The 26,041-nt window shown below is 43.9% G+C and overlaps 1 protein-coding gene across 14 annotated transcripts in view; it reads left to right on the plus strand.

Moving 5' to 3' along the window:
* LOC109421509 (uncharacterized) overlaps positions 1-21,972 on the plus strand; it is a 486,639-nt gene extending 464,667 nt beyond the window's left edge. For 12 of the 14 annotated variants that reach the window (XM_029870934.2, XM_062849628.1, XM_029870933.2 and 9 more), the window contains 13 exons: positions 2,712-2,801; positions 2,868-2,947; positions 3,023-3,183; positions 3,257-5,313; positions 5,397-6,751; positions 6,857-6,963; positions 7,033-7,145; positions 11,147-11,268; positions 11,333-11,483; positions 11,544-11,800; positions 12,352-13,273; positions 18,980-19,101; positions 19,183-21,972. In XM_029870934.2, the coding sequence (XP_029726794.1) occupies positions 2,712-2,801; positions 2,868-2,947; positions 3,023-3,183; positions 3,257-5,313; positions 5,397-6,751; positions 6,857-6,963; positions 7,033-7,145; positions 11,147-11,268; positions 11,333-11,483; positions 11,544-11,800; positions 12,352-13,273; positions 18,980-19,101; positions 19,183-19,348 (5,703 nt within the window). In that variant the 3' untranslated portion in view covers positions 19,349-21,972. Of the gene's footprint in view, positions 1-2,711; positions 2,802-2,867; positions 2,948-3,022; positions 3,184-3,256; positions 5,314-5,396; positions 6,752-6,856; positions 6,964-7,032; positions 7,146-11,146; positions 11,269-11,332; positions 11,484-11,543; positions 11,801-12,351; positions 13,274-18,979; positions 19,102-19,182 lie in introns of those variants that run through there. The other 2 variants (XM_029870940.2, XM_029870941.2) reach the window with 2 other exon arrangements.
* Positions 21,973-26,041: the final 4,069 nt, after the last annotated feature.

Genomic DNA, 26,041 nt, shown 5'->3' on the forward strand with positions numbered 1-26,041 from the left:
AAAAAGATTTCCCCAGCGACTTCCACAAATGACCGATTGGAAACACGCCCTGAGGTTGTGATTGCTTCTACTGATTCTAGATGTTCCCCTCCCTACAAGGAGTGTTCCTCACAAGAATCCTTGGAAAATTTCCTAAAGGAACCCAATCTAATGAAACTTTCGGGAGAAATCCTAAGAAGGTACCCTTCCTCAAAGAATTTTGGGAGAAATTTCATAAAGAATCCCGGAACAAAACATTGGTAGAATCCCAGGATTAATACCGGGAGGAATCTGGAAGAATGCTGAGGGAATTTACAAAAGAAATCCAGGATGAATTTCGAAAGGAATCCCTAGAGAAAACCAAGACGAATTCCAAGGAACCTGAAGAAATTTATGAAGGAATCCCAGTAGGAACACCTGAAAGAATCCCTAAAAGAATCTCGGGAGAAATTAATGGAAGAAACTCGGAAAGAAGGAATGAAGTAGTTGGTTGAAAAATTCTGGACCAATTGATGAAAAATCCTTGAAGCAACTATGGGAGCAATCCCAGTAAAATCCCTAAATCTAATAATAATAAAAAATCCCAGAACAAATCTCTGGAAGAATTCCAGGATAAATCCCGGAAGGAATCTCTGAAAGAATCCCAGCGGAAAACCCTGACGAAACCTCCGGAGGAATCCCTCGAAAAATCCTTGACGAATTCCGTAAAGAATCCTGAAAGAATGCCGGGAGAAATCTCTGAAGAAATCCCGGGAGAAAACCCAAAACAAAAGTAATCCCAAGAACCTGAAGAAATCAATTAAAGAATCTTCAAAATAGCAGTTAAACAACATCTCGAATCTCCAAGAACAGTGTAGTGCAGGTCGTTAAAATAGTTAGTGCCCTTTCTACCAATAATTGTATACATGTTTAAAACTGCATACAGGAACTCCGAATGCACAAAACGGCAGGAAACAAAAACGAAGAACGGTAGACAGTTCCACCCTTGAAAAAGGCCAAATACAAAATGCTGAAACGTCGGGCTGAACAAAACTATCCATTTTGATCCCTTAACTACGAGAGCCAGCAAAAGTCAAGAAATTTTCCAGTCGAATCTTTACGTTGTTGGTATTAACTTGATCTTTTTTAAATCCGAAGTGTGCCCGACAGGACAAAGGAGAAGTAGTATTTCTTGTATAGGTATATTGGAATCACACTAATGAAAAAAAAATCTTCAGCAAATCTTCCACAAATGGCTGATTAGAAACATGTCCTGAGGTGGTGATTGTTCTCACTTCAGGTTCCCCTCCCTACAAGAAGTAATACTCGCAAGAATCCTGGGACAATTATCTAGAGGCATCCAGTCTAAGGTAACTCCCGGGAGTAATACTGGTAAGGAATCCTTCTTGAAAGAATTTTAAGAAATTTTTATAAAGAATCCCGGAACAAATCTCTAGAAAAAAATCAGCAGTCTCGGGAGGAATCTCCGAGAGAATCCCGGCGGAAAACCCTGAAGAAACGCCCGGAGGAATCCATCAAAAAATCCTGAAAGAATCTCGTAAAGAACCCTGAAAGAATCTCGGAAGGAATGAGTGGGAGTAGTTTGTAGAGAAACGCTGAAGGAATTAATGAAGAAATTTCAGATGGAATCTTTTAAGGAACCCTGGGAGCAATTCAGGAAAAAAAAACCCGAATCTTGTGAGAGATCTCCAAAGTAATGTCGGGAAGTATCAATGAAGAAATTTAGCTAGGAATCCCGGGAGTAATGCGAGAAAGAATCTGTAGGAATACCGAAAGGAACCCCTGAAGGAATCTCATGAGAAATCCCTGAAGAATTTTAGATATGAATTCGTGAAGGAAGCGTCTGAGTATCAATGAAGGTATCCGGAGAAGATCCCACAATGAATCTTCGAGGATACTTTGGATATGTACGGAGTAAGGTGTTTGTGGATGTCTCCCTGAACGTCCGATTTAGTACCAGAAATAGGCGGACGTCAAACTACATGCAGCTGATGCCGAACGGTGTCGGTTGGTCAGAAATAAGACAAATAAAGCAGACTTATTGCTTCACCAATGCACGCTGAACTCTTCTCATAAACCAAAATTTCACGGTTCCACGGTCTCCAGGTATAGCTTTACTTTGTACTGCCAGTTTTCAAAGTTATCCCACAAAGCAGTATGTTTAGACATCATCAATTCACTGCTAACGATCGATCACTTACTTGATCAAGCATCTTCGATTACATTAACGTATTCGCAGAATGTCTTATAATTGTCCAAGGAAATAATTTTATTATTCCTCTTAGAAATGATTCAAAGGGATATCCATCGTGTTCTGTCAGACATCGCTCTCACGATTATATCGAAAGCTGATTTCCTCTTACTATAAAAGCGTAATTTTTCTGTAGAATTCCTATATCTGATGCACATAATATGATTCTCCGTCTTCTCGTCTTTTGCATAGACTGGTTTCTTTGGTGGTTGGGTCCAGTAACATTCCCTTAAAAGTTTTAGTAAACAAAAATAATCAATGTCGGAGTTTTGTATAAAGATAATATTCACTCGGTAAATCCTTATTATTAGAGTTGATTTTAGCCTATTTGCATGTTGTTACCTAATCGTTTTGCTTTATTTTAACAACTGTCTAACATATAGTCTAACATAACGTATTTCATCACTCTTCACACCCATTTGAATCGAATCACAAACTGTAACCCAACTCACCTTTCATCCCATTTTGCGAACCTCGAAAGGAACGGGAACGACGGCGTCAGCACATGGCACTCATCAAGCAGTTGGAGCTGCGGCGGAAGTTTGAAGAGAAGGAGAAAAAGAAGCATCAGGTAAGAGTAGAAAACTAATTTCCTTCGTTGTAACTCCATCCTTATGCAATGATCATTCCTCGCCAGGTTATTTTGGACAAGTTGATTCAACGCGAGAAGAAGCTTGCCATGCGTAAGCGAGACACCAGCATCCTACAGGAGTTGAGGTAGAACATTTCCGCTTCATTTCAGCTTTAGGTTCTCGTACTCAATTCTGGCATTTTGCTTTCCTTTACCTTTAGAAAACCGCTGGAAGATACGGAAATCGGAGACCAGACGGAACTTTTCCTCATACCGAGGATTTCAGGACAGAAACTCACCGGTCAAGGCTTCTCCGATCTTCTGATGGTGTTTGAATTCCTACATAACTTCGGCGAAACGTTAGGCTTTGGTGAATCTACAGGTAAGTTCATGCGATTGCATCATCTTTCGGTTTTAAATTCTATATAAAACCCGTTTGTTTCAACGTTCCTCAGAAATGGAAACACTGCCAACGCTTCAGACGCTCCACGCAGCACTAACGAGTGACAACGCCGTGGAAGCCGAAGAAGAGCTACTCTCGGTGATGACACACATGTTGGTGTGCGCCATTGAGGATCCGGGCATTCCCAATCCCGGCCGGCACACGACCCTGCTCGGTCAAACCCTCCGGCAGGCGGATATTACGCACTCGAATGTCTCGGAGATCCTGCGAATATACCTGTACGCGGTGGCACACGGCGAAGTGCGGCAGCAGAGTGGAATCAATCTGGAGCGGGAACGGGAACGGCACCATCTGCCGACGGAGGAAGACATCAAGACTGCCAGTGATAAGAATAGGCAGTTCTATGAACTGCTGTCGGAGAATACCAGGTACAAGTTGTCCGAGTTGTTGAAGGATAAACCGTTCGTGTCCATCAATCCGGCAACGAAGGCGCAGATTCTGGCCATGCTGTGCAACGATTTGCTGATGAACAAGGCAGTGTGCAAGCAGATCGAAAGCAGTCTGGAGACGCAGGCTCAGTTGAAGAAGGATCGCTACCTGTTGGATAACAAGATCAGGAAATACAAGATGCTCGTAGCGAGGAAACAGCGAATTGAACAGTACGAAAAAGCTCAGGCTGCTGCGCTGGAGAAGTCGCTTTCAATGAAAGCGGCGGAGGAAGCTAAGCGTGCAGAAGAAGCAGCAGCTGCGGCGAACGCTGAGAATAATCCAGCGAATCCGACTGACCCACAACAACCGCCACCACAAGCACAATCAGGGGAGGAGAAGACTGAAGGAGAGCAAGAGAATGCCGAGGAGACAACGACAACAGTTGCTGAAGGAACGCCGACTGCTGAAGCTCCAATTCCAGAGGCGGAGCAGAATCACAAGGAAGAAGCGCCGCTTAGCTCCAGCCAAGAACCGCTGAACAACGGAACGAGCAGTACCACAGACGAGAGTCCCATCAAGGTACCACCCACACCAATGCAAGACGATTCAATGATGAAGTCGAAGGACATGAGCTTCAACGAAATGAGCGACATGTCCGGGCTAAACATTTCTCAACAAGCATCGGGCGGCAATGATACGGACAATCCGTTCTCCAAATCCATGATCCATGACGCGCCAAGCGAGCGAAACGAAGACGACAACAGTGATCTGGAAAGTGAAGGAACTCAGTTAGAAGAGGACGAGGATGCTACACTAACAGCCGAAGAGGCGCAGCGAAAGTATGAGCGAATCCTGGAAACGTCCTTCCAGAACAAGCAACAGTTGGAGCATGCTCTGAATCAACTCCGAGTGAAGTGTTTCGGTCAGGACCGCTACTGGCGCCGTTACTGGAATCTCTCTAGGTGTGGCGGAATCTACGTAGAAGCGATGGAATCCGCCCAACAAGACATGTACAAATACGAAAATGCTCTCGAGGAGCTACACGCTAGTCAGGAATCGGTTCCCGCAGAAGAACCAGCTGTACCTGAAACGGCTCCACCGACGCAAGAACCGATGGAAGTGGAGATTCCACCGGAGGATGACCTCCCGCGCTTCATTCCGACGATTGCAGACATCGTCAAGCGCGATCGTGACAAAAACAAAGAGAACAAAGATTCCAACGATTTTCCGCATCACATCGGACTGGAGGAACGCAAACGGAAGCGTTCCAGCAGGAGCAAAAAGAAGCACGAGTTCTTCAATCAGGAGAACGCCAACGATAGCGAATCGCAGGACGTTCAGGAAGAGGACAATTCCCGAACCAGCTTCAGCAACTGCGAGGAAACGAGAACCGACTCGCAATCGGAAGCGGAACCACAATCCCAACCCATGCCGGTTCCGGTGGAGAAGCCGCCGGCGCCGATGACGATGCCACCGCTAGTGCAGGAACCACCCGTTCCGGCGCCCATTCAGTTGGGTGCCAAGAAGAAACGCGACGAGGACCACCTGATGGACATTGAGGATTCCATCCCAACGGCGATCCTGGTGCAGAAGGGTAACAATCACGACGAAACCAAGATTGTCGAGGTGAACAATCAGATCGGAGGCGTCAACGTGAACCGACCGCAGGATGATGGAGATGTAAGTATAAGATTGACCTTACATCAAATGAGCTTATGCAAAACGATTCATGAAATAATTCTTTTTTTTTATTCCTCTTCAAGGTCCAACTGATTCAGGAAGAAACCCCCACTATCACCATTCCGGATGACGATACCCAGGACGGTGAACCGCACCCCCGACCCCCGGATGGCAGCGATCAAATGGCGCCCCACAATCCATCCATGGGGCCGGCTGCAAACGGAGGAAACAATGGAAGCAACTGTGATATTAAGCCAAAGCTGGAGAACGGTGAAATCGAAATGGGCTCCGGTGGCGAATTGGGTGGCGAAATCGGTGGACAGGAAGGTGTCGAAATGGGCGAAATTAAGGACCAGAAGCTGGTCAAATTTGAGTTCAAGAGAGACGACGACTGCATGATGGAACGGTGGTTCTCGATTGTGGACAAGGATCTTCCGCTGACCAGCACCGAGTGCCCACTGCCGACGCTCAAGGGAACCACCCCGGCGGCGATGGCCCGCCAAGTGTATACGAACATCACCTGCAAGGAAATCTGCCAATCTCAGGGCAACCGGTGGGATATCGGAAACAATATCCAATTCTTTAGTGTTCCGTTGGAGAAAGGAGTGGAGATTCATTTCAAGAATGAGTCTTTCTTGTCACTGTCCGGATTGGATGAAGAAGAAATGAACGATGTGATCGCGAAACGGGTTAAAAAAGATCCGGAACAGTTGGCCGATCTGAAGCCCCAGTTGATTCCAGTCACGCCAAAACGGGAGTCGACGACCGATGACAGCCATTCGGACATGAAGCACGAAGGTGAATCGGAGGAATTTGGATCATTTTCTCTTCCGGCCTACATGCAACTAACGTTAAGCAACCTAACTGCCTATGTGCAATGTGATCAGTTCCAACCCTTGCAAATGACTCCGGAGGAGGAGAAGCAAATGGAAGAGATCAAAACCCGTGGCTTCCTGAAGAAACCGGAAATCAAGCCGGTTCCGAGGGACTTTCGGCATGGCTGGTGGAAAATCAACGACATTGAAGAGCTGAACGAACTCATCAAGTCACTTAATCCGCGAGGAGTGCGGGAAAGGAATCTCCGGCAGAATTTGCTCGAATCTCTACAGGAAGGGGTGAACGTCAGTACGCCCTACCCTATCTCTCACCTGAACGAACCCACCCCACAAAGCAGCTGGACCGAAACGGAAGCGTGGAACGCTTGGCGCCCAGCCATTGCCCGACGGGTAGAAATTGCACTGCTCGATCAGATCGAAGCCATGGAGGACAAGGTGGCATCGGCCTCGATGCAAATCAAGGGCTGGCAGATGCCCTCGCGGGATGGCGAGAACGAAAGCGAAACGCCCGAAGAGGTGACCATCGATTTGCTGCGGGAACGGATTTCCGGACTGGAGGCGGCTATCGAGAGGCGCTATCTCAAGCCGCCATTGGGAATCAAGTGAGTAAAAGTAGTGCAAAAACGGTGGTTCTAGGCGGAACTCCCGGACATTTAGATCCGATGGTGGGACACGTTCGTTACTGATGTTCATTTTTTCCATTTTAGCACAACGGAAGCACAAATGGCTGTTATCGCACAACAGGAACACCATCACTCGATGGCAAACGCTTCAACCTGCTCGAACAGTTCGGAGGATGAAAACATTCCGAAAGGTAAGGGCTCCATGCTAGATCGCTTTTTCAGCATACTTTACAATGGTGCTCTCTATTGCATTTTCGCAGGTCTCGTGTCCTGGCGCGACGCTGTAGAACGATCGGTCACTACCGCCCAACTATCGATGGCATTGTACGTGCTCGAATCGTGTGTCGCGTGGGACAAGAGCATCATGAAGGCGGTAAGTCGATACGATGCAATCCACACTTCCTACTTTACTATGTAGAAGTATGCTATTCTAAATCCTACCAATTGGGGCGGACTTAATTAATGAAGACTCTGACCTCATTCACGCACCCAAAAGGTGGACGTCTTTTTAAGAGAGTATCCCATTTGGCATAATGGTCGTTTGTCATTATAACCAGTGCTGTACAATCTTAGAGCATCGCCACGGGAGTTCTCATCGCTATCCCTATTATACCACTCCTTTTCGGGTGCTATTTTAGAATAGCACCCCACCTCCCCACCAGTGGTTTCTATTTTGGGTTTAGGGACTTCAAAAACATATTGATTTTCCACCGTGCGTTGCTAAAAGTGGTCCTTACTTTTTATCAGACGTAGTACAAACTTAAACATTAAATATATCCAAACTTTTGACGAATCCTGCATAAAATGGCATAAAGGGTCACAGACAAGCACACGTAACACTTCTAACACTTCGTCACAGACAAGCAGACGTCTCCGGTATCCCTCTAGTCATCTCTTATCGTTTTATTTTTTTAAGAAAATTTAAACCAAATATTCTGTAGTTTGCAAATTGTCCACAGACGGCGTGTTTGGCATTGGGGATTATGTTTACATGACGATGATTTTAATAGCAGTTTTTTTTTTCAAGTGATACGTTTGCTATTCAAAGTCATAGTCATAGCCCAATCTAAAAGGACTGAGTTTGGCCAATAGAGTGGCCAATCATAAGCTAGGTGACAATAGTGAGCGAATGTAAAACTTGAACAAAAACGCTGCGAACGCCACAGATGGGCAGTTGGCCAACTATGAAATTTTTAAATAAACGTGAATCGGTATACGTGGGAATTTTTAGTACTACGTCTGTTTGTTTGTGATAGGGTTCTGGAAAACATCTAGTCACGTAAGACAAAGTAGGGAAGTGGAACCATCTCGGCAGGGGTCCTAGTTTGGGCACTTTTCTGCTATACTCAGCCAATTGGGCTTTTAAATTAAGAAAAATGTATCGATTTTTTGATTTTATACGAAAGAGCACCTTTTTCTGAGCCACTATGATTTTTTCAGATTTTTAGAACTTTATTTTGGTACCTAAAATCAATTTCAAAGAGATTTTTTGAAATCACCTTTTGACAGCTGAGTAACTGTTTGACAGCTCTATCCAGTACAAAATGCGACGAGAGGTGATTTGACAAATCGCTCCCATACAAACTGCAAATTGATTTTTAAATAGGTTCCCGGGCACCAAAATTCATGAAAATTTGGATTTCGGCTCAGTTTCGCATGCAGATTCAGAATATGGAATTATCTCAACACCGCTAAAGAAGCCAATTCTGAAGCAATTGACACAATTTTTGGAACGCGATCAGATACGTATATTATCTAGCCGTGTACAAAATTTCAAGTCAATTGGTTTGGAATTGACTAGTTATAGCGAAGAGTGCCCAAAATACCGGCCGCTGCCCAAGTGGTTCGTTACCCTACATCAATATTCACCTCTTGCCTTATTTATCCACTTCTGTTCATTTTCCACACCACTGCTCAGCTCACTTCACCGCAAAATATAAATAAAGAAAGTGACGTCACACAAACCATCGGAACAGCAACTCAGTGCAAGATTTGAGTGGGTCCCCAAATGTGGAAACCCATCGGTAATCCCATGTCGCGTCCTTATTTTTCATTCCCGTTTAGATACCACCGGTGTGAACATGGGTCCCTATTCAGGGCCCGGAAGTAGGGATAGGGACCTAGATAGGGACGCCCGTGGCGATGCTCTTAGGAGTGTTATTGCTGTAACGACACTTTGTCCTTCCCTTTAAATGACAAACACCTACCATCAAAACAGAGACGAACCACTCTGAAGCAACTCAAACTGACAATCGTTCGTAACACGAAGCTTTGACTAGTGACAATGCATGATTTTTTAACTCCCGACAGTCATATCATATTCATAATAGCGCCAAGCACTAATCTTTAATCGTACCAAATTTGATGACGGTCATTCAGCATTGAGTGTCATAATATCTGCGTCCGAGTGACGGTAATGTGCGTTGAACTGCTAGTGAGATTTGCAAAGTGATGGGAGTTCCAATTCTATCAATGCGTTCATCGCGATTGTGTTTGTTAGCGATATTCAGACGGTCACGTATAGCGTTGTTTACGCTCATATAAACGTCCGCAATTCCACAGGTCGAACTAAACAAACTAATACGAAAAACAAGCTTCTCTCGGTAACGACTGTTGTTGATCTACTAGAATTCATTTAGCCCTAGCGTTTTATTTTTGGCTTTTTGTCATTTAAAATTGTTCAAAAATAAGACTAGTTACGGTGCCTATGTTTTTTCATAAAGCTACCTAAAGATATTGCTTTTTTCAACAGAAACTATCCGGAATAACTGATTGAATAATTGATGCTTGAACATACCTGCTGTAGAATTAAAAATTAAACAATTGAAGGCGTCTAAATACAACAATTCCCTATGTGTAATTCTTTGACAAGAACATGTATATCAATTTCTACATTTTTGCTTAGGCTAACCAAGCCATTTGGAAATTACAAAGTATGACTGCTCTGACATGCTCACAAAGTATGACTGCAACAACATGCTCATGCACGAAACAGAAATACGTGTTTGATGAACAAATTGAGATTTGAATTATGAAATGAAATCCACGTGCTTCGGTAGGAATCGAACCCACGACTCCTAATTCGCTAGACGGGCCCTTCTTTCCTCCAAGCTACGGAGCCACTTTTCCACCTCTGTCCCATGAAGGAACAGAGCGATAGTTCCAGTTCCACATATATTGCGTCACGTTATCCACAATTTAATTGTATTTAATTGATTAATTTGGGGATGCCGTATAACTATTATTTAACAACTGTGTAAAGGCTGAAAAAGTGCCATCTCAAGACATTATTTAGTTAGTGGTTATATAGGAGCCGAGAAAAGAGCTATGACTTGGTGGCATAGAAGCTGCTCGCACAGCAAGTGAATTAAGTTCGTCAGATTCATTGGTATAGGGCTTGCATAGAAGCTTCCGTCCATATGTACTACACAGTAACTCAGCATCAAGCCGTATTGGGTACGCTTTGTTGACGTTTACATTCACAATCAATGTTAGTTGGGCTGTTGTGTGAATGCCATCCGATAAGTCATCGGATTGACAGCGCCCGAAGCTCAAAACAATTTTTGAAAATTATTCTTCTCCCGCTCTGACATTCATACACATTGCACACAACAGAAACGTGTAGATGCTAATCTAATTCCATCCGAAGGAGTTTTGGATTGTGGAAAGGAACAAAACCATGTGCGATAGTGGAATTGAGTTCAGTTCTGTGCCTTCAGGGGACGGAGATGGTCAAGTGGCTCCGTAGCTTGGAGGAAGAAGCGCTTGTCTAGCGAATTGCGAGTCGTGGTTTCGATTCCCACCGGAGCACGTGGATTTCTTTTTATCTCAATTAGTTCATCAAACACGTGTTTCTGTTGCGTGTATGGATGCCAGAGCCATCAAACAAAGAACAAATATACTCGTCAGTTATTATTTACATTTTTTCATTGTTTTTTTATGCATGTTAATTATTTCTTTCGTATAATTATTTACCTTATCTTATTTTAACACATTGTTATGTTTCTTTTCTGTTCTTTTCCCGATTAAATTTCATTTCCATGCTTTGCAACTAATAATAACATACAATTCATGTGTCCAATACATTACTGACACTATACCGAACTTGACGAACACGCGACATCCCAGACAACAAAAGAAGATACATTCAACAAAATCAGCGACAAGAAAACAGTTACTACACCTCCTAAATCAGAAAGTTCATGGGCAAGTGCTGTCATCTCCAACCGAAGTCCCATCAGTAGTTGTAATACTAACCAGCTAACTCAGCTAACGCAACAACATCGCAGTCCGCTAGCGGCCAAAACGCACCTGCTGCAGCGTTTGAAGAAGAACCGCTCGAAACCAATACCGTGTTCTAAACTTTTATTGCAGAATTGCCAGTTCTGCCAGTCGGGTGAGCAGGAGGACAAACTGCTGCTGTGTGACGGGTGCGACCGGGGTTACCATACGTACTGCTTCAAGCCACGGATGGACAAGATTCCCGATGGTGATTGGTTAGTATTTGTTTGCCAGCGCCACCTGTGTGTTCCATTTTGTTGAATTACTCCCTCTTTTCAGGTACTGTTTTGAGTGCAAGAATAAAGCTACCGGGGATCGAAAGTGTATAGTCTGTGGCGGTCTTCGGCCGCCTCCCTTAGGTAAGATGGTCTACTGTGAGATATGCCCTCGGGCATACCACCAGGACTGCTATATTCCACCTCTCTTGAAGGTAAGTTCATTTCACTAGGAACAAGCACATCAAGATACTATATTTCCGTCCCATTCACAGTATCCTCGCGGCAAGTGGTACTGCCAGAACTGCATCTCGAAAGCCCCACCCAAGAAGAAGCCCCAGCGAAAGCCACCAAAGGACAAACAGAACCACAACTCGTCGTCGTCACAGCTCAATCAATCCAGTCTGAGCAACCAGTCGGCGAACCACTCGCTAAATTCCTCTCACGAAGAAATCCCACCGTCATCTACGCCGACACCCGGCATGCCCATCACACCACTGCCCGGTTCCAACATCAATTCCACCCCGTTAAGGTAGCTATCGTTGCTTGAAATGTCTGCCTGGGTAGAAGAGAATGATTGAACAGAGATCATAGGTAATTCCTAAATTTCATCGTTGAAAGATTACTATCCGACATATCCTGCTTTAATGCATTCAAATGTTGTGTAAGGCTGGAATTTCAGTCCAGGCAACATTTTTGAGTCAAATTGTTCCGTTGAGAGCATTGGAACTATCAATTATTCAAAATAACATAATTTAGGTTTTATAACGCCTTTCATAACCTCCTCAGAACTAACTGCCTTTGAATTGCTGCTGAAGAAAAAACACCCAAATCACTAGCTTCTAAAAATTTCTCGATTTATCGATAATCGACGAAAAAAAAACCTTTTAAAGTACTATTTACAATTTCCTTGTTGTGCAATGGAATTGAGTGACAACATATCAGTGTTGCTGTAACTCAGAAAACTTTTTCATGATTTCCACTAAATCTTGATTTGTCATTCACTTCTACTCGGAACATTTCACCTTACTCCCGCTATATTAGAAGAACGAATTACATTAAAAACGAAACCCATTAATACAGTCCAGCACATTCAGTAGCATCCACGACCCATGAAGAGCCGTTGTCGTCGTCGGCGTCGTCTGCTATGCCCGCCAGCCAACCGTGTTCAACATCGATGCCATTGCAGCCAGATTTCAGTCAACACCACCACCAGCAGCAGCAACAACAGCAACAATCGCAACAACACCAGCAACCCCAAGCCATTGCCGCCTTCGCACAGCAGCAGCAGCAGCAACATCAGCAGTCTCAATACGCCAATCTCGAGGGAACGCCGGCATCCAGTGTGTTGAATAGCTTCCAACTGCCACCGCCGGTGGTGGCCAGCAACTACGATCCTCAGCAACAGTATCAACAGTACTATCAATCTCAGCAGCAGCAGCAGCAACATCACCAGTATTACCAACAGTACAACTCATTCGCTCAGCAGCAGCCTCAGCCTCACCAAGAATCTCATCTATTTCAACCGACCGGAACTGGCGGCGGTAATGTCGTTTCCAACGACCACAGCGGCAGCATGGACAACAGTCTGAACATTTCCATGGGCAGCAACGATGGTTCGCAGTTCGCGCCACAGGATGGCCATCAGACGCCCCAGCAGCAACCCTGTCAGGACAACAGTAGCATGGCTACGTCCACGCCGACGTCCGGTTCGGCCGGATCGGCCGAGTACTACTCGCCGTCGAGTGCCAATGCGTGCGCATCCGGGTCCGGCTATGACTCGGAAAAGCACATGGAATCGTCCGAGGAACAGATGCAACCGAACGCATTGCTAGGCGGTGGTAATGGCGGCAGCAGCAGTAGCAGCAGCAGTTCGCACAAATCCGACAAAAAGGACAAGAAGGAACGGGACGAAGCCGAGAAGCTGGCCAAAAAGGAAAAGAAGGCTACTAAAAAGCTTATGAAGGAGTTGGCCCCGTGCAAGACGGTTCTGGAGGAGATGGAGGTAAGTTTTTGTTACTACGATAATGACTATGTTCAAGTGTAGTACCGTTGTAAACTAATGTCTAATTTATATGGTTGCAATTTACCTTATACATACCTTACCTTACCGGTCAGATTAAGGCCTGAGTGTCCTCTGCTGTACATAGGAGTCGTTTCCAGTCTACTCGGTCCATGGCTGTGCGTCACCAGTTCCGCACTATGCGAAGGGTCCGCAAATCGTCCTCCACTTGATCGACCCACCTAGCTCGCAGCGCACCCCGTCTTCTTGAACCGGTCGGATGGCTCTCGAGAACATGATGACGTGACCCGCCCACCGTAGCCTCCCGATTTTTGGTTCTCTCAGCATTTGATACAGCTCGTGGTTTATTCGACTTAAGTCCAGTCTTCCATCTGCACTCCACCGTAGATGGTACGCAGTACCTTCTGTTCGAAACTTCAAGATCGCGTCGGTCCTGTGCACGTAGAGTCCATGCTAGCTTCCCAGATAACAATGTATGGGTCGAATTTTCTCCTCAATATTGCTGACCATATAGACGAATAAGAAGCGTTATCGAATGCGCCCTCAATATCAAGAAATGCTACAAGAGCAATTTCTTTTGCATTAAGTGTTTTTTCGATCTTTTGAACTACCGTATGTAGTGCCAAGATCGTAGATTTTCCACTTTGATAAGCGAATTGGTTTTTTGACAAAAGCATTGCCCTTTTTATGAATTCTGAAATTGGAAAGTATTTACAGTTGTTATGTAATAAAATAGCCGCTCTAGGAGAAAGCTGGCTGTCATCATATACAGGCATACCTCGATAGTACGGACACCACCGCTTCGTTTAGTGTACGTACTATCGAAACGTACGTACTATCGAATCACAAATTTTTATTTCAAATTTCATTTTCAAATCAAAGAATGCTATTTCTAGAACGTCAGGATTGCCAAAAAGTTACATGTGGCCTAAGGGTCCGTTTATTAATTACGTAATTTTGCTTGTTTAGGATCCTATCTTTATTGGAAAAATCTTCTTGTGCTCTCGGGATGCTTCGTAGAGGCATCTCGTCTCTGGGAACTTATATTGATTTTATTAGAATTATGTTTTAGAACCATCCAAACTGGTCTAGATATAATTAAATCGATCTAGATCAGTTATATCTTGTTATAGAAACATTCTAGAATTATTTTCTCCTGCGATATTTATTGCCGTGATATTTTTAAAACCTTCTGAACATTGCTCCTTCTAGGACGCCTCCAAGAGTTTATTTTTTTTTTACGAGAAAGGATTCCTAGAGGTATCTCGGAGCTCTTGGAGGAATCCCGGAATTCTTGGAGGAATTCAAGGAAAAATTATTTGATGAAATTTTAGACAGAATTGTGTAGGAATCTCGGAATGAACTACTGGAGGAATCTTGGAATGAATTCATGGAGAAATCCCTGAACGAAATTCCTGGAGGTATTCAGGAAGAAATTCCTGAAGAAATCCTGGAAGTCCCGAAAGTATTACAGAAGAAATTCTTGTTTCGGAAGGAATCTCTGGAGAAATCTCTGAAAGAGACCCTGGAATCTCAACAGGAATCGCAGAAGAAACTCTGAAAGAATCTCTAAGGAATCACAGAAACAATTTCTGGAGAAATCTCGGAACCAACACTTAGAGGAATTTCAGAACTGAATAAATCATGAAACTTGAAGAAATCCTTAAAGCAAGCGAGAAAGCGAAATGTCTTTCCCCGAATCCCACATTTCGGGTTCACCCAGAAACAATTGAATTGGTACAGCCTATAGGACAATGCAAGCCGCGATTGTTAAAGTATTTTTTTCTAAGTTTTTGATGTTTTGTGACCTTTTTGTTTACGTTCGGACTTCAAGAGATTTCTTCGAGAATTTCTCAAAAAGTCCCCGGAATCCTCTAGGAATTTCATCCGAGATTCTCCGAACAGTTACTTTCGGGATGTCTACGGATTTTTATTTTTTTTGGGCTTCCAGATGGTATTCCTGTAAATTCTAGCAACTTCACCCAAAATTTCTCTAGGAGTTCTTTCGGAAATTGTATCAGACATTTTTACCGAGATTCCTTCAAAAACTCCTTGCAACAATTCGTAAGGATTTATTCCTGGAATTTCATACAAGATTCTTCCCGGAGTATCTTCTGGGAATTCTTCAGGAATTTCTTCTAAAACCCTTCCAGAAATCCTACAAGATCCCTGACAAGAACTTCATTCAGTATTCCTCAAAAAGCTTCTCCGAGATCCCTCCAGGAACTTCTCCCGGTTTTTTTTTCGGAAGCTACTTCTGATTTAAGTATTCCTTCTGGGATTCCTACAATAATTTTACCAGGTAAACTTTCTGGGATTTTTGCAGGATTCTTTAGAAAATTCCTTCCGGGATTCCTCCGTTACTTTTCAGTAACTTCTTCCGGGATTCCTCTTAGAGCTTCTTCTAGGAATTCTTTCAGAAATTGATTCCGGGATTTCTTCGTGAACTTTTTCCAGGAATCATCTAGGGACTCTTTTTTTTTGGTTTCTACCAAGAGCTCCGTCAGGAATTCTTGCAGATGCTTCTGGAATTCTTTCAGATGTTTGTAATGAAAATCCTCCTGGAATTCATTATGAATTTTTTGGAGTATTTTGTTTTTGGAAATCCTCATGTAGTTTCTGTAGGATTTTCTTGAATAACCAAAAAGCAACTTAGTTATAGTTCCCTCCTAGAGGAATTCTAGAATATGTTTGTGGAGAAACCACGGAAGGAATACCTGGGACCCCCCTTGGGGGGGGGGGGGGGGGGGGGGGTCGTGACCCACAGTTTGGTAAACCATATGAAAATCCGTGTTATAGGAGTCTGTATAGCACAAATTCATAGTATCGGAATCTTTGCTATACGTCTACTAATGATTCGAACTCATTTTTGTAGATTAAAAATTAAATAAATTTTAGTGTACGTACTATCGAGGCAAAATGTACGTACTATCGAGCGTACGTACTATCGAGGGTACGCACTAACGAGGGTACGTACTATCGAGGTACGCCTGTACCAACTTACATGAGTGTTGTGGAATACCTTGTATTCTGGGTTTATTGACCCATGGCTTTTGAATAAGGGCCACGGTTGAATTCTCTTTGGTGAACCTCCGACAGAGCACACCCGTGGCGCTCTCAGCATGGTGGAGGCTCACTTGCAGAACTTTTGTCGCCACTTCCGGGGTGCCTGCTGCCGACGACTGTCCGGCTTTGGATGTTGCGGATCATCAGGATGTCGTTTTATGTTACAGTTAGGGTTGTTTCTCTTCCCTGTAGCGACCTGGGCCGCTAGTTTCGCCTCTGTGGTCAAACTGTCGCTTTTTGCACTCCCTTTGCCCTGTTTAGATACCTTTGGTTTGGTACCACTAGAGCAGGGGGTCGCATGTAAGGTCCGAGCTTTTCCTTTAGAGGTGGAGAGACTAGCCTTTATCGTGCTTTTGTGGTGAGATTTACTAACCTCGCCCGAACCGGAGGCTCCCTCAGATTTCTCATGGGTCGGCCTTCCAGTCGGATTGGCGGATCGGCAGTCGGTTGATCTGTAATCTTCCTTAGTTGGATTTCACCAAATCGGCAGTTGAGGGTGTATTTGGACTTCTTCAAATTTTCCATCGACGCACCCTCTACTGTGAAGATCCATTCGACATCAAAGTCTTTCAGAATGGAACGTTTCACATTACGCCAAATAGTTGTTGTGGTGTCATTTTGGCTTTCTATGAGAGCTGGAGCTTTGTGGGAAGAATGCTCGGATCATCTCTGGACGTGGAATCGCCACTTCGTCCATTGCCATCAGCTCTGCACCTTCCCAGGGTTCCATGGATGGGGATATTCTCTTTAACCACTCAGCAGTCTCTTGATCCTTACAGATTAGAACCATGTAACCGGACTTGTAGATGAGGTTGTTGAATTTGGGTTTTATTGACTCGTTTCGCTGTTGAACTACTCTGAGCAGGAGTGCTTCTTGTAGAAGGTCTAGCTGGGCTGCAGTGAGTGGGACGGTGGGAAAGTCTTTGGATATTATCCCGACCTTCACGCTTTTGGCCATATCACTGTAACTGATACCAGCTGTTTTCCTCATGGGTGGGTTTTGTTGTCCAGACACGTTATTCTGAGGCGCGCGGTTTGAGGATTGTTGGGCGCGCTCTCTCGGATCCAGATGGTGCTTCACCCTTTTTTGTTTGGGGTCCTCTGTGGCGGATTTGTCGCTCTCCTTATTCAGGATTATGGTCCGGTCTTCTCCTTTCTCCCGGAGAGTTATAAGCTGCTTCCTCTGCGAGCGTGTGAGTGTGGGGATTTTCTTGCTCGGAGCCCCCTTGGCTTCCGTAGAACCCTTGTTATCTTCGGATCCTTTGCTACTTGCTAAAGATTCTTGGGGGTTGATGACGATCCTTATACCATCATCTTCGTTATCTTCCATGTCCAGCAGGTTGGAGTCGGTCGATGAGGGGGGTTGTAGATCTGGATCAGCTTTGTCGAAACATGTGCTGCTCCGGGAGATAGGCTTTGAGGGGCAGGATATTTCAATCTTCTCCTGCGAAATGCTGAGTAGCTGGTCTTCGGTAAGGTCAAGCTGACTCGGAGTATTCTTCACTTCGCTCTCACACGACTAAGAGAGGCAGTCGTCACCTTGAAGGTTGTTTGTAGAATTTGTACTCATTTTTGGTCCCACGAGTAGCTAGGGAAATAAATGTCCGCTTCACCAGTGCCCCGCCGTAGTGCAGTAATGGCTACTTACTGGGGTGTTTGCCCTGGTGCACCCCAGGCTCCGTTCGTGGTTGAGCATGTTTAGAACCCCCTCAACCATTCAGCCCTCGGCACGGGTCGCATGACACCTTGGCATTGGGGTTTATTCATTTTTACTTTACATGATGGCCATGAATAACAGCCATCGCAACCTTCCTCCTTTACCAGAGCTTAGGACCTGTAGCTCAAGTTCTCAATAGTTTCACAATCTTTCGGACATGCTACTACGGAGAACCATCAAGTGATGTGTGGGCACGTTGAATTCGCGACGTTTCTGCAACACCTGGCGGATGGCGAACATCTGGTGCGTTGTAGCGCGTTCACCCATGAATCCAGTCTGATATTGCCCCATGAACTCTCTTGCAATCGGTGATAGACGGCGGCATAAAATTTGAGAGAGTATCTTGTATAGGCAGCGCTCAGTAGTGTGATCGCACGATAGTTCCCGCAATCCAACTTGTCGCCCTTTTTGTAGATGCGACACACGATACCTTCCATCCATTCCTCCGGTAATAGTTCCTACTGTACTCCCAAATCTTGGTAATGACCCAGTGTAGTGCTCTCTCCAGTGCTTCTCCACCGCATTTTAGAAGCTCGCTTGGTAGCTGATCTGCTCCATCGGCTCTGTTGTTTTTCTACCGGCTAACATCGTCCTCTATCTCTTGGAGGTTAGGGGCTGGAAATCTTTCGCAGACAACTTTTAGCTGGCGGTCATTGTCATCGATTGACCCGTGGAAGCATGAGGTAGGAACTCGTGAGGACCGGAGCTTTATCGCACTGTTTGTCAATTCACCATTTGGCAGCTCAATCTGATGCAATCAGCTGTATGTGATTCGGTTATCGCGGGGGTGCAAGTTCACCTCAGCGTGACTTCGGTTTGTTTGCAGCGGTACCGCACTCTAAGCATAATGAATGCGAACTATTCGGTTGTCTTCGGAATTAACATACCCCTCTATCTTCTTACAGGTGCACGAAGACTCTTGGCCGTTTCTGCTACCGGTGAACACCAAACAGTTCCCCACGTACCGTAAGGTCATCAAGTACCCGATGGATTTGTCGACCATCAAGAAGCGCCTCCAGGATATGGTGTAAGTTATTCAATTCCCAATCATTTCAATCTTAGGCACTCTGTATTAATTTCGTTCCCCCCCATTTTGTATCCCCCCCAGTTACAAATCTCGCGACGATTTCATCACCGACGTCCGGCAGATATTCGACAACTGCGAGATGTTCAACGAGGACGACTCCCCGGTGGGGACGGCCGGCCACGGCATGCGCAAGTACTTCGAGCAGCGGTGGGCCGAACTGACGGAGAAGCACGAAAAATCGTCCTGATGTCACGCCGCCGGTGGAGCGACAACAGCGTCTTCGGAGGGAATCGGCGGCGGCGGGGTAGCACCACTGGGGGAGGAGCAGCAAGGCTCGGTAGAAGCGGCGGATGGACACCGAAGCGAAGGGAACGAGGGATCAGCCAGGGAGCTGCCGAAGGAGGAAACAGGTTTGGTAGCAGAGTCGTCGTCGTCGTCGTCGTCCAAAGCGATCGTTGCGGCGATGCTCAATCAGGACAATCCAACCAGGACGCATGGGACGGAAGCCGCGGAGGTGATGATAGTGGAAGATGGAACGGATTGAATGGAAGTTGGGGGCGGATGGTTTGATGGTATGAACGATGATTTTCGCGTTAGCTTAGTTTGATTTCGTGTATTATAGAGAAAGAATCTCGCCAAGCGAGATCGCATTACCTACTAATTCTGACTGTGTAAGGAAAATACCGAGGCAGTATTTTTTCGTTCGATTTTTGTTTTTTTATTAAAAGGAAATTGAAACTTCCGTTGAGGTCAACTGTAAATTTATCACAGTGAGAAAATGTACATATAATGGGCATACATTCTATTTCTTTGCTTGTCTTTTTAAGGGTTCCTAACAGGAATTTACCACCAGGGAATAATTGACAGATGTTTCCCGGGTTTCATCTAAGATTTTCTCCGAAAAAAACATCATCTTACAACTATGTTTTTTTGTCGATCGATTCATTTTTACTTTATTTATCAATAAATATTTTATCGCATCGTTGTTCACATTTATGGGTTAGAATCTAGTAATTGTTTTGAACATGTATCAAAAGGTGACTTCAATAATCACTTAGAAGTTGAGGATCTACATAGAAGTTTTTTACCGCATAATATTGACTTCTATTTATTCAAAATATGTTTACCAATTTCACTGGAAACTTTTCATTGTGAACTATCTTAAACAATTGATTAAATCTATTGCTTGTGCTTAAATAGAACATTTTACTGTTCCTTTCAAAAGCATATCCAATTTCCAATTTAAACTGAGATATTTGTTTGCTTTGTTAAATGTATATTTTTCCCACTGTGAATAGTTTTTTTAAGTTCAGTATTGAGTGCAGATAAGGATTTGGAGCTGTTCCGAATGATCCGAGCGACTAGAATCGAAACACTTTTGAAGAAACTTTGGAAAACACTTTTGGAGTAAGATCAAAATTCTTTAAATGAAAACAAAAAAAATATATCAAAAATCATAAACTCAAATAATTAACTTAAATGTATTCAAGCAAGAAAATAGACTGTTTTACAAATAAAGAAAACGATAACTTATTATTCTCTAGAACACTCCCATTCTACTTTAGCATTAGCGGTTCGCAAACCCAACGTTATAGTACTAAAACAAACCATGAGATAAATCCTCTGAATTGAATCAAATTTAGGAAGCATTGGGAAAAAAGTATATCTACTATTCAACTCGAGAGGCGCCCTGATTGACACATAACAAACAAATTGAAATGAGGTAGGAGAACAAAATTCGTTTATTTTTTCAATCCTCCAAAAACAAACGACTAGAGTCACAGCAAAAAAAATCTAAATTTATGTAACTAGTGAAATCTCCACTATTGGGCGGTCTTCTATGATGATCTGGGCGCGGTGTGGTTCCGATTTCCAGGAACAACTCGCCCCAACGACGGTGGCTAAACGCGCAGAGAGAACAGAAACTAATTTGTAAATAGTAGTACTTAGTTACGCGATTTGTAGCGTTAAGTGCAAAGGACAACCGTTTTTAAAGGAAGAGCAACAAGGGCTGATCTATTTATATGACAGAATTAAAACGCATAAACGCAGTACATACATACACACCTATTCTAATCAAAGTAAGCGCATTTTTTTTGTTCGGAATAATTTCATTAGACAAGCGAAAGTGATAAATCCGAGTAGTCCGATTGATTTTAGCTTTCACGTACCCGCCTACTCAGTTTCCGATTTGTTCGATTTGCTACATAGAGGAACAATATTTATAAAACTGTGTGTGTGGAAGCGAGGAGGTATAAGAGCAGCTACATTGCAGCCAACAACAATGAGTAGTTAACTTTTGAAAACGTTTTAGAAGTCCCAGGTAGGCAAGGGAATATAGTAAAAACCCCTCATCTATCGCAAAGAGTAGTGATTCAATGTGAATATACTAATGAATGTCCATGTCCTGAGTAAACCCCGTAAAACTGGCTAGTGTGTTAAAAGCAAACGTATCCAACTAATCAAAACCCGCTAGAACGACACCGCGTAGATTGCTCATACTAACATCTACCGATTAGCAACTTGGTAAGGATTTTATTTGCAACGACAAACAATTCCCCGAAAGATTTGGTTTACATCGCTGTGCTTGTGTATCAATCGAGATCTGCACAGCAAAAAAACATATTCACATCCACAACTCACGTCCTTTAAGTTTTATGATTACTATACTAGTAGATATGATATGTTTGTGTCACAATTCCTCCTTCTGACCGCGTGCCGGTGTAGAATGCATGATAATTACATGAATGAATAACAGTAATGAAGAGGAAAATATGTTGATATATAATAACATGTGTACATATTTCGACTAGACTTTACGAGTAAGGTAATAATAAAATGCGTAGAATAAAATTATGGATGAATATTAGACATTTGTTTGTGGTTAGCTAAAATGGAGCGAAAAAGAAATTCCTGGACAAATTCCAAGAGCACAACGATAGGAAACCGAACAGATATTGGAGAAGTGGAAGGGACACCCAACTAACAATTGCAAGTCACAAACAAGCAAGCTTGCTAAATTGTTGCTTAATAATGGTAATGATAGCTGAACTGTTTAAATTATTTTTCAATTGAGAAAATAGTCAATGTTCCACTTTCCTCATCTGTATCAACAATGATAAATTAAAACACTTTTCAAAAGTTTAACAAGAAATTTATTCGACAAGCATTTATTCCTTAACAAAAAAATTGAACAAAACATTTGTCTGCATCTTGTTAAGCTGATGTATCAATAAGCATATTTTTTTTTTTTTTTTATAGAATGAGAAAATCTGCAACAGATACCCAAGAGGTGGTTCCTCGGGTGATGTGGGGATCGACCCACTAAAAACTCATTCTCTTTCTTCCTTACCTTCGCGGTACGCCCGTTAGGGATGACTTCGAGAAGGGGGGGACCGTACATGTGTACACTCTAATAGTAAGCGTTCCACCAGCTACCGCCTTAAGTTGTTCACTCTCCCCTGGAGGCTCGGGTCCTGGCTAGTAGAGTAATGCGGGGCAAAAGTTCGCACGGGGCAAAAGTTCGCAGTGGGTATTTTTCTGAGCACGAGTTAAGAACAAAAACAAATCTGTATGGATTCGACACATAATCAGGTCAGCTACTCATCAATAAAAATTGGAACGATTTCGTTTTGGTTTGGTAGAGTTATGCGAAAAAAATGTGTTTCCAGGTGTTTTGATAGAATTTTTGTACCTTTTGGAATAAGAATTTGTAGTAACAGGAAGAAGAAGAATCTCATAACCTCTTGATGTTGGAGAATCGTTATTCCATAGTAGTTCGAGAGGTTCACTCGAATAAACAATAAACTACTAGTGCTTCTTGCAGAAAGGGACATTGTTAAAACCTCGACAGTGGGGCAAAAGTTCGCAGTAGCTGTGGGGCAAAAGTTCGCACTAGATTTCTGAGTCTAGTACATCAATATAATTACAGAATCTTTGAAGCAATGATAATTTCGTATAGAAACTACTGTATATGCATGATATGTGTAGTATGCACTCTGATATGTTTGCGGCAGAGGGTTTGAACTTAGTTTTGTAAGAAGATTGATTGTAAGACAAACATTATGTTCACCCATTTAAATTAATAAATGAAAAATGGCTAAAAACATTTTAAAACATTTTTTCCATCATCCTCGTCGTGGCTTTTCGTATGTTTCTGAAGGTTTTATGTTCATCTACTTTACCGGGGTCTTTCATGGCTTAGTTTGTAAATTCACAGTTATAATTCTTTACCATACTGACGGGGATAAGATGCGATTACGGTCCCGTTTAAAAGTTTTGCTGCACATTTGATTTTTTTTCATGTATTTTGTGCAACACGTACCTCTATGATTACCCCACAATGTATTTTGACAACTTCAGTAACGCTATAAAGGACAGCTCTTAGTTAATAGTTGTGGAAGTTTTCATAAAACACACTCTATACAAAAGCTCAACACCAGGTCGTATTCTAGATGGGCCGTAATGCTAAAAACAGAAATAAACAGATTTCATGGCTAGAGTGAAAAGACGAACATGAATTATCATGAAATAAATGAACATCACATCAATAAACTACCCTGTACAAGGTGCGAACTTTTGCCCCCACTATGGTGTTTTAAAAATTGTATTACTAAAACTACAAAGGGAACGCGAAAAAATCTAGTACATACTACGTTTTGAAGGCAACATGATTGGGACCCGTTTAACGAAGAAAAACGATATTGTTTTCTTTTCGTTCAATGATTATTTTATGAAGTCTGTTAGGTGCGAACTTTTGCCCCGCATTACTCTACTTAGACTACCCGTTGAACTCAAGCTCCTGGATGGGGAAGGGGGGCCAACTCAACTAGCTGTTGTTCGGCTCGTCATTTACTCTGTAGTTCAAGTACGATTCGAGAAACCGTGGAAGTAACGGAGTCCCACTTGTCCGCCCCCATACACATCCTTTCAACAATGTTGTCAGGCGTGATATCTCTACCGCATACCTCCTGCATACTCGACCTTTGCTCCACGAAACGTGGACATTCAAAGAGCACATGCTCCGCGGTCTCGTCGCAGTCTGCACACTCCGGACATGCGGGGGAGCCTGCGTGTCCGAATCTGTGCAGATACCACCTAAAGCACCCATGGCCTGACAGAAATTGAGTCAAGTGAAAATTCACCTCGCCATGGGGCCTGCTCGTCCACTTGGACACGCTCGGTATGAGCCTGTGTGTCCATCTACCCTTGCTGGAGGAATCCCATTCGCTCTGCCACTTCAGCATAGACGAGGTTCTGGCGATACGCCTCGCGCCTCTTATGCCGCGTCGCTCGAAGCATTCTTCATCCTCTGCCACCACTAAAGCTATGGGCATCATTCCCGCTAGCACACATACCGCGTCCTTTGAGACCGTGCGGTATGCGCTCACCACCCTAAGGCACATCAGCCTGTGGGTACTCTCAAGTCGCTTCACGTTTCGGTTAACCACTAGCGACTTCGACCATGCAGCGGCGCCATACCGTAGTATGGAGACCGCTACTGCCGCGAGCAGCTTACGCTTACTCGAGGCTATTGCCGAGCTGTTTGACATTATCTTTGACAATGCCATTATCGCCATGCTTGCCCTTTTGCAGGCATATTCTACGTGGCTTCCGAAGCTTATCGTCGATCATGACCCCCAATTGCTTCAGTGAGCGCTTAGAGTTGATCGTGCATCCACCTGTGGTGACCACTGCCTGCTGTTCAGACTTGCGGTTGTTTACCACCACCACCTCCGTTTTGTGGTGCGCGAGTGCCAAATGTCTCGACCTCATCCAATCCTCCACTATGCCAATTGCGTGAGTTGCTGTCAGTTCCACTTCCTCTATCGACTCACCGTATACCACGAGGGTAATATCATCGGCGAAGCCGACCAGCTTTACGCCCGGTGGAAGTTTGAGCCTCAATACGCCATCATACGCCGCGTTCCATAGTACCGGGCCCAAGATGGATCCCTGCGGTGATTTTGTAGCTCCTCTCGCCTTCCACGGTGTCATAGATTAGCACTCTATTCTGGAAGTAGCTCTCCAATATCCGGCATAGGCTAACCGGGACTCCTAGGTGGTGTATTGCGCACTCAATGGCGGTCCAGCTGACGCTGTTGAACGCATTCTTAACGTCCAGCGTGACGACCGCGCAGTAGCGGATTCCTGTTCGCTTCTTTTGGAGCGCTATCTCGGCCGTTTTGGTTACAGCCCTAATAGCGTCCACCGTCGATCGACCCTTTCGGAAGCCGAACTGGTTATCCGAGAGACCAGAGTCATCGGGTTTCTCGGTATAGACCATCAGCCTCGACAGAATGATCCGTTCCAACAGTTTTCCGGCGGTGTCCAGCAGGCAGATAGGTCTGTATGCCGACGGGTCGCCAGGTGGCTTCCCGGGTTTGGGCAGTAGAACCAATCTTTGCCTTTTCCACCTCTCCGGAAATTCGCCTCTGTCTAGGCACATCTGCATAGCCATTCTGAACATGTCAGGCTTAGCCTCGATGGCCGTCTTGATGGTTAATGTCGGGATACCGTCCGGACCCGGAGCCTCCCAACTAACAATTGCAAGTCACTAACAAGCAAGCTTGCTGAATTGTTGCTTAATAATGGTAATGATAGCTGAACTAAAATTATGCTCTACACATTACTGTTTAAATGATTTTACAATTGAAAAAGTAGTCAATGTTCGACTTTCCTCATCGGTATCAACAATGATAAATTAAAACACTTTCCAAAAGTTTAACAAGAAATTTATTCGACAAGCATTTATTCCTAAACAAAAGAGTTTAACAAAACATTTGTCTGCATCTTATTAAGCTGATGTATCGATAAGCATATGCTCCTGAACAATGTCCTTTTCACTTGTCAAATAAACGCCTTCAGCCCGTCATAGTTTGACTCGGAACTTTGTTCGGATTATGGGATAAATCATGGCTAAAACTGCTAAGACAACCAA

This window comes from Aedes albopictus, chromosome 2 (assembly GCF_035046485.1).
Source record: "Aedes albopictus strain Foshan chromosome 2, AalbF5, whole genome shotgun sequence".
Taxonomy (NCBI): domain Eukaryota; kingdom Metazoa; phylum Arthropoda; class Insecta; order Diptera; family Culicidae; genus Aedes; species Aedes albopictus.